Below are 8693 nucleotides of genomic sequence, written 5' to 3'. Positions count from 1 at the left end.
ACGGCCTCACAGGCAGGCAGGCAGCAGAGGCATTGGGAGGGAGCCTGTTCTCCCAGGCTGGGTAGGCCGTTTGTGTCTCTTGGGCCAGCCCCGTGGCTTAGCAGTTAAGTTCACACACTCCACTTCAGCCACCCACGGTTTGCTGGTTCGGATTCTGGGCACGGACCTACACACCGCTTGGCAAGCCATGCTGTGGCAGGCGTCCCACATATAAAGTAGAGGAAGATGGGCACGGCTGTTAGCTCAGGGCCAGTCTTCCTCAGCAAAAAGAGGAACCTTGGCCCTAGATGTCAGCCCAGGGCTAATCTTTCCCGCCCCTCAAAAAAACGTTGGTGTCTCCACACATGCCCCTGGGGTGGGAGAAGCAGCACAGGGCCTGATGTTATGTACCATCTTGTGAAACAAGTTTGAAACACACTAAACAAAATTAAACGGGGTCTTTCCCGCAGGACTTGTCAGGGCCTGTAGCTCCTGTCTTTCCCCAAAATCTCTCTGACCAGGACCATGGCCTGGGACAATGATTGACAGGTCCTGGGTCCCAAAGGCCGTGAGTGGGACAGGATGGGGGGGGGGGCGGGGAGGCGTCCGCAGCGTGTGCACGCGCGTACTCCGGGCATCTGTGCGCAGAAGCGGAAAACCGTGCGTACACAGGCACATGCGTTCTCCACCACTCTCGATTCTGGGGCTCAAATTGTATCTGTAAAAGCGGGACAGGACAGGCATCCGAAGGCCAGGGGCTGCCCTTCTCGCTTGCCCCGCGGAGAAAAAAAGGCCCGAAGTGCCCTCCTCTCCCTCTTCCCCCTCATTGCCTGCTCAAGTCAGATTCCACAAGGCTTTATTGGCAGCGGATCTAGCCTGGTGCCCGCCGCTTCTAGAAAAGACACAGGCAAGGAAGGGGTCCCGGGCCCGCAGGAGGCCCCCCACCCCTGGGATCGCCCAGCCAGGGGGGCCTCCCTTCCATCCACGGGCAGGGAGGGAGGGGCGTCCTGGCAGGGCGCACGGCCCGCGCGGAGGGCAGGGGGCGGGACGGCGAGGAGAGGCGGGGACCGGCCCCGCTAGAAGGGGAACTCGCAGACGTAGTAGAGGCGCCGCTCGCAGTCGTGGTCCCACCAGGAGCCGTCGTCCGAGGCCTGCGCCACGCAGTTCTCGAGCGCGCCGCCGTTCGGCTGGTTGGGGCTGAGCGGATGCGGCGCGGCGCCGGGCTCGGGGCGGGGCGCGCGGTGCCAGGCGAAGAAGGACACGCGCTGGCCGTTCTCGAAGAGGTAGAGGCCCTCGGCGCGCCGGTCGTGCACGCCCAGCCACACGGGCCAGTTGTAGGGCGCGAGCGCGCCGCGCAGGTACCGGCTCAGCGCCTCCATCTGCGGCCGGTCCGCCGGCTGCGCCAGGCTCCCGCCCCGCGACGCGCAGCGCGCCTGCGCCGCCGCCTGCGCCTCGAAGTCGCGCGAGAGCAGGAAGCACTTGTGGCCCAGGCGCACGCCCTTCAGGCAGCCTGTGGGCGGGGTGGAGGCGGGGTCAGAGCCTCGGGGCGTGGTCGGAACCGCGGGGAGGCGGAGCTACAGGGCCGCCCGGGGCGGGGCCAGACCGTCGGGATGGGACTGGAGGGGGCGTGGCGCGGCCGGAGTGGGGTCTGCTCGACCTCGGGGAGCCCAGCGCGTCTCCCTCACCGCCCGCAGGCACCCTGCATCGACCCTCCCCGTCCGTCGACACTCCCCACATCTCCAGGAACCCCCTCCCCGTGACACCGGGACTCCCCACCTCTCCGGGCCCCTCCTCCCGCCGTACCCCCACCCCAGCCGGGTCGACCCGCTCTCCCAGCCCGCCCGGCGCGGTGCGGACTCACCCTCCAAGCGGCCGTGCTCGCGCTCAGTGCGGCTCTGCGCCTCCTGCAGGGCTTGCACCGCGTCGCGGGTGTCGCCCGCCGCCTCCCGCAGCTGCCGCAGCCCCCGGGTCAGCTCGACCACGCGGGTGTCCAGCGCGTGCAGACGGACGTGCAGCTGGTGCAGGCCCGCGTCCAGGCCGGCCAGGCGGCCCACTGCGGACCGACAGGGCGCACGTTGGACGGGGACCCTGGGGGCGGAGCCGGGAGCCCCGAGGACCTGGGGGGTGACGGGGCCCTAGGGCTCCTGGGGGCAGAGTTGGGGTAGGGGGAACTCGGGACTCGTGGAAGGCAGGAGCCGGTGGCCCCGGGCTCTTAGGAGGCAAGGCCGGGATTCCGGGCTCTTGCGGGTGTAGGGGCTCAGGGCTGGGCGGTGGGCAATTGTGCAAATGACCGCGGAGGCCTGGGGGCAGGGCGGAGCTAATGGTTACTCACGGATGTAAGTGACGGTGTCCTCAGGGGTGGGAGAGGGGCTGGGACTGGAGGAGAGGGTTGGCGTTGCTTCCTCCTCCTCTGCCTCCTCCAGACCATCTTCCTCGGCCCCCAAGGCCCCTTTGCCTTCAGAGGTTCCCTCAGGATTTTCGTCCCCCCCCCCAGCCGGCAGCCCCAGGGCCTCCTGTAAATGCTGAGACAGGGGCCGGATGGTCAGAGCCAGCCTGTCAGCCCCATGCTGACTCCCCAGACGCTCGGCCACCCCCTCTGCAGCTGTAAGCTGGCTCTCTGCCCCTGAATCACTTCTCTGAACCCATGGGCCACATCCTCTGAGCCTCTCCCATCCTCCCCCTCGCCCACCTTCCCCACCCAGGAATACCCCCTCCCAAGCCCACGCTTCCTCCACAGGGCCCCAGCACGCCCCAACTCACCTTCAGCATCAGGGCCTCCCTCTCCCGCTCCTCCTCCTGGGCGCCTCCCCAGCCCCCCTCCCACTCCCTGTCGGCTTCCTGAGCGCCATGGCTGCAGCCCAGGAGCTGGGGGACCACCAGGGCCCCTAGGAGCCAAGCTGCTTGCATCAAGCTGGGCTCCCAGCACCCGAGGGGGCAGACAGGCTGTCTCTGGGGAGGGAGGTGTCTCTGGGGACTGGCGTGTGCCCCCCAACCCTGTGTGCAGATCACCAGCCCCCTGGTGCTGCCTCCCCCAGCTTCTTTCTAGTCTCTCCCAACTCCTGTCTCTGTCTGTTGGTCTCTACTCCTCTGTGTGTCTCTCTCCGCCTCTCTTGGCTCCCCCGAGGCCCTGCCTTTGTGGCCGGAAACCTCCAACGTTCCGAAGCCTGGATCCCGCCTTGGGTGTCCCCACACACCCCCCTCTTCCCACTTTGCAGAACTCACTTCCGCCCTCCTCTTTCCTCCTGCCGTGGTGGCCAAAAGCTCCAAGGGTCAGGAAGAGGGTGGAGCCGGCTGGCTCTCCAAGGGGTCCTGGGGACACAACCTCTGCCTGGGAACTCCCTCAGGAGGTTGTTGGGGCTTGGCCCTGCTCCCCTTGAGTCCCCCTGGCCACTCCCCAGGAGGGTGGAGACCGCAGGGTCTCGCTCAGATTGTTATTACCCTGTGGCCACTGTCGCCCACACACCCTGCTGGAGGAGTCCTGCTCCCCATTCTCAGGCTGTGGGGGGGCCTCCTGCCCCCACATGTCAGATCCCGTCCTCCAAGGCCTTGCCCCGAGGTGTCAGTGAGTGTGCGTGTCTGTCTCTGGGGACACATGTGAAGAGCATGTGTGTGGCTGTGTGTGCAGCCCTGGGAGGTCGGGCTCCGGGGTTCATTCGCCTGCTTTCCTGGAAGCCCCCTGCAGGCCAGGCTCTGGGTGGGGCCATGCTGAGGACTCCAGTTGCTCACAGACCAGCAATCTCACAGGGTGAGGGGCTGGGACAGAACGGAGGGGGCAAGGCTGGGTGGGGAAGCTTTCTCCAGAAGGAGGAGGAGGCAGACACCGGGCTGGGTGCTTACAGAGCTCTGAGCCTCCATCGAGGTGCCTGTCTCCCGCCCGGCCCCCTGCAGTCACCTCCTCCTGGCTCTCCCCCTCCTTCCTCTCCAGCCCCTCCAATCCCGTGCTTGCCGCAGCCAGAGCTACGCTTCCAAACCGTAAATCAGATCACGTCACTCCCACTCCCCTCCTTCCCACCAGATGCAGGAGGAAAGCCAAGCTCTGTCCTCAGCCGGGCCTAGCCTGCCAGCGGGGGGTGGGGGGTGACAGAGGGGAGGGCGGGGTGGGGGGGTGCCCGCCGCACCTCTGCAAGCTCCTCGCCCCATCCCCTTGCCACCCAGGTTCCAGCCACACTGGCCTCTTTGCTCCTTCCCGGATGCTAAGCTCCTTCCCACCTCATTTGGCGCTAGCCTTTTCCTCCTTCTAGAAGGCTCTTCCCCCAGCAGCTTCCATCACTGAGGTCTCAGCTCAGAGAGACCTTCCCTGACGGTGTCATCTAAAGAAGGTGCCCTTCCAAGTTCCTTTATTAAAACACTGCATTGTATCTTTTTGGTGTAATCAAGACTGGCATTGTCTTGTTCATTTCTATACTTGTTTGTTGTCTGCCTCCTGCCAAGGAAGGCGGGGATTCTTGTTCATGGCTGTATCCCCAGAGCTAGAACAGGTCGACCCAGCACACAGTAGGTGCTCCATCAATCTGTTGTGCGAGGGAGACAGCAGGCATTCCTGGCTGGGTAACAACTTCACCAAAAGACTGAAGTCCTTTTTTTTTTTTTTTTTGGTGAGGAAGATTGGCCTGGAGCTGACATCGGTGCCCATCTTCTTCTATTTTGTACGTGGGATGCCACACCACAGCATGGCTTGATGAGTGGTGTATAGGTCTATGCCCGGGATCCGAACCTGTGAACCCCAGGCCCCCAAAGCAGAGCATGCAAACTTAACCATTATGCCACTGGGCCGGCCCCAAGACTGAACTCTTGACGGTTGTATTTGGTGGCACCCCGAGTTCCCTGAGGCAGAGGTGCAGGGGCAAGTGGGGGGAGGGGGGCAGGCAGGGTGGAGGTGGTGAGGGCAGTGGGAGAGAGGCTGCAGAGGCAAAGAAGCAGCAGGCCAGGCCAGGCCCACTCTATGCCAGCCCCGTGAGTCATGCAGGGCTTTCCCGGCCTCGGCCGGGCTGGTTGTGCCAGCAAGGATGGAGCTCACCAGGCAGCGACGGCAGGGCCCACTCTTCAAAGGAGGCAACCGAGGCTCAGACAGCAGACAGCGCAGCCTGCCGGAGGTGGCCAGCGTAGCCTGCCGGAGGTGGCCAGCGTGGCGGCAGCTTCTGGCTCTGAGCAGAAGCCGAGCATCTGCCCTCAGCCGCTGGGAGCCCCCTGAGGGGCCTTGGAAATCAACGCATCCAGCCTTCTGTTTTCCAAGAAAGCAGAGGGCAGTGTGACCTTGAGCGGGCTGCTCAGCATCTCAGAGCCCGGGCCCCTCAGGTGTCCATGAGGGGCCGGGGACCCCTCTCCAGTGGCAAGAGGCCTCGAGAGAGAATGCACAGGCCAGGGAAGGCCTTGTAAACCGTAAAGCGGATGCACAGCCTCTCTCACTGCTGGCACCAACTCGGGCAGCTGTGCTCTCCCTGGGCCCAGCTGCGCATCACCTGGGCTGGTGGGTGGGCATCCAGAGGGGGGCCTCCCTGGGCTGGGCCGGCACCTGCTCCAGCCCATACTGTGGTACCCGGGAGAGCCTGCAGCTGGAGGTCCACCCAGAAGCTGCCTGGCACCGACCTCTGCAGGTGCCTGTGCTCCGGCTGGCCGCCCCATGGACACTGTTGGAGCTGGAAGAGGGTAGGAGCCTGGCCTATGGGATCTGCCCTCTCTCTGTGTGTATGTCCCAGGCACCAGTGAGCTGAGCTGTGGGGAGAAAGTTGGGCATGTCTGTGCATGATGAATGAGAATACGCAACTACGGTGTGCCCAGGAGTGAACAAGAGTGGTGTGAAGACATTGAACCATCCGACTGTCCCTGATCCTTGGCACCACCTCTTAGAGCTGAGTGACCTTGGGCGAGTGACTTAGCCTCTCTGTGCTTTGGTTTTCCCCTCTGGAAAATGGGAATGGTGCAAGTCCCTGGCCGGTAGGGTTGGTGTGAAAAGTGGGTGAGTTATTCCAGAACAGAGCCTGGCATACAGGAAGTGCTCAAGACATGTCAGCAGTAATTATCACGGAGGGGAGCTATGGCGCCGTGTCATGCATCCAAATAGGCGTGTGCACACCTGTGTGATGGATGGTGCGGTGGGTGAGTGTGAGGGGGGACCCGTGCATCTGTCTCCCCAGAATTGCATGTCTCTGTTTCAGGGTTGCGTGTGAGCTGGAGATCTGAGCGTGCACACTCTGGTTCGTGCCCGCGTGTGTGGTGGGTGAATTCGTGTGCCGTGCTGCATGGACGCCCCAGCACGCGCGTGTGATATATACATGTTGAAGCGGAGTGTGCTTGTGGCAATGTACACTCAGGCAGGTTGGGTCTGTGCACGCCCTGAACAGTAAGTCTGTGCAGGGGTGTCTGCACGTGCAGGGCCAGCTAGACTGTGCACCTGTGCCTGGGGGGAGGAGGTATGTGTGTGTCTGGGGGGACAGGACGGGAATCTACAGCTCTCCCAATCCGATTAGGGGGTGTGGAGTCTCGCGACCAGGATTCATTGCACCCTACTGTGTGTAGAGGGGCTGGGCAGCCCTCTGGGAAGGGGTGGTCCTGGGGTGTGCATATGGAGGGGTACCCCCAGGGGGGCGGGGCCGCATCGTCGGGGTTTGGGGGCCAGCAGGGGTGGAGTCAGGGTTGGGCGATCCGGTGGCGGAGAGGAGTGGGGGGGGGGGAGGGCAGGGGGAGGGGGCGGAGCCGGCGGTGGGGGGGGATGGGCGAGGTTTGGGGGCGCGGGGAGGGGCTCTGTCTCCTCCGCCGGCTCCCGGAGGGAGGGGAGAGGGCGGAGGGAGGGGAGGGAGGGAGAGAGGGAGGGAGAGAGAGAGAGACAGGGTGAGGGAGAGACGGCGAGAGCGAGAGAGCGAGAAGGGAGGCAGAGGAGGCGCGGAGCGGGCGGCGGCCGCGGCCTGAGGAAGAAGAGGAGGAAGAGCAGGCGGAGACGCGGCACCCGGAGCCGGCCGACCGAGCCGGGGGCGGGCGAGCCAGGAGGGGCGCGGCGGCCGCGGCGGCAGGGGGGGCGCTCTGCGGATGGCCAGGCCCGGCCCGCGGGGGGGGTGAGGTCCTCGGCCCCCCCGCCCTCCCCCCCGGCCCCCGCCCGCCCCCTCCCCGGGCCCGCTCGCCCTCCGGGGCGGTGGGGCATGGCCTGAGGGTCCCCCGTCTCCGGGGGGGTGGGGGGTGGGGGGAGGGGGGAGGGGCCGCGGGCGCCGCCGACCGGGACTCAGCAGCCCCGCCAGGCAGGTAAGGGGGCCGAGAACCCGGGGGTTTGGGGGCGTCGCGGGGCCGGGGCGGCGGGAGGGGACGGGGGTGCCCCGGACGTCCTTGGCCGCGCGCCGGGCTCCCGGGCCGGGTGTGCGGTGGGGGGTGGGGGTGAGGAGGGGAGCGTTGCCCCGGGCGACGCCAAATTGGGTTACGCCCCGGTCCCCGGTGCCCCGTCCCAGATCACGGACTTGATGGGGGATGCGCCCCCCATCCCCCCAGCCAGTAGAGCCCCCAGCCCCAACCCGCCTCCCCGCGCTCCTGAGCCAAGGGCTCGGTCGCTGTACCCGCCTCCCGGCCCTGCCCGGCCACTCCCCCACCTCGCCCACTCTGGCCCACCTGGGCCCCTTGACCCCTCCTGCGGCCCCACCGCTCAAGGCCCCTCCCCCAGGTCACCCTGGTGCCCACCCCCCCTCCAGGGGTGGTCTGGGCTTTGGCCTCCTCCGCCCCCTTCGACCCCCTCTAGCTCCTGCTTCTCCTTCCAGGCGCCTCCAATCCCTTCCCGCCCCCTTCACGGGCTCCCCCCATCCCCACCCGGTCTGCTCTGCCTTCTCCGCCGGCCGGCGCGCCCCCTCGGTTCCCGCCCCCGAGTCCCGCTCCCGGGTGCCCCCGCCCCCTCTCCCCGGCCCGGGGCTCTCCCCCACCAGTTCTTCGGCTCCCTCTCCCCGCCTCGCCCCGCCTCCATTCATTCTCCCGGGCCCCACTCCCAGCCACGCCAGCCGCCCCCCGTCCCCCCGCTGCCTCCCAGGGCACCCCCTCTCTCCCCTTCTCCCCCCCCCCCCCCCCCGCCGATTCCTCAGCCCGTCTCGGTACCAGCTGCGTGCCAGCTATTCTTAGCCGTGGAGCGTTTGATTCATGCCGCCCCGGCGGAGTGTGCCCGCTCCCTCCCTCGGGGCCGGAGGGGGAGGGGCCGGAGCCGGTCCTGGGGGTTGGGGGCAGCCGCACGCGCCGCGGGGGACCCGGGCAGGCTTTGCTTTCATCCCACTGGCCACCCCATTAGTGCCTGGTTGAGACCGGGGGGTCAGCCAGGGTCAGCCGAGGGGGAGTGACTTCGGGCCTGGGTCCGGAGGTGGGATGTGGAGTCGCGCGGGGAGAGGCCCGGGGTCTCCACCAGGGCGAGGTCGGGCAGTGCTGCTCGGTACCTGGAGGGGGAGGGGGCTTCGAAGCCCCGGCCACTTATGGGGGAGGGGCTGGCCGGCCCATGGTTAGATGCCGGCTCGCCCACAGCTCTTGGAACTCTCCTCTCCACACACACATTTTGTCTTCCCTCCCCCCACCCCCCAGCCCATCCCCACTCCCCCAAAGTCAGCAGTACCCTCCACTGCTTCCCATCTCCATGGCAACGGTGCAGGAGCCGGGCCTGGTGTGGGGGGGAGGGACCAGACCAGACATTCTGGTTTCCGGTGCTGGGGTGGGAGTAGGGGAGAAGATGAGCGAGGCGGACCCCATTCGGTACCCACCCT

General features: G+C 66.6%; 2 protein-coding genes across 5 annotated transcripts in view; one reads left to right on the top strand and one right to left on the bottom strand.

Annotated features, from left to right (window-relative positions):
* Positions 1-818: 818 nt before the first annotated feature.
* Positions 819-3103, bottom strand: CLEC11A (C-type lectin domain containing 11A). Its single transcript, XM_014863712.3, has 4 exons — positions 2740-3103; positions 2312-2501; positions 1841-2032; positions 819-1489 (listed from the first exon to the last, which is right to left on the bottom strand). The coding sequence occupies exons 1-4, from the start codon at positions 2884-2886 to the stop codon at positions 1056-1058; spliced, it is 963 nt and encodes a 320-aa protein (XP_014719198.3). The 5' UTR covers positions 2887-3103; the 3' UTR covers positions 819-1055.
* A 3693-nt stretch (positions 3104-6796) lies between these two features.
* Positions 6797-8693, top strand: part of SHANK1 (SH3 and multiple ankyrin repeat domains 1) — a 46708-nt gene continuing 44811 nt past the window's right edge. For 3 of the 4 annotated variants that reach the window (XM_070498614.1, XM_044758810.2, XM_070498613.1), the window contains exon 1: positions 6799-7212. The gene's annotated coding sequence lies outside the window, so the exon portion shown is untranslated. Of the gene's footprint in view, positions 7213-8693 lie in introns of all 4 variants that reach the window. The other variant, XR_011498422.1, reaches the window with a different exon arrangement.

This window comes from Equus asinus, chromosome 26 (genome assembly GCF_041296235.1).
Source record: "Equus asinus isolate D_3611 breed Donkey chromosome 26, EquAss-T2T_v2, whole genome shotgun sequence".
NCBI classification, from domain to species: domain Eukaryota; kingdom Metazoa; phylum Chordata; class Mammalia; order Perissodactyla; family Equidae; genus Equus; species Equus asinus.
Note: the sequence above shows the minus strand (reverse complement) of the source record. Positions and strands in the feature narration are given on the sequence as shown.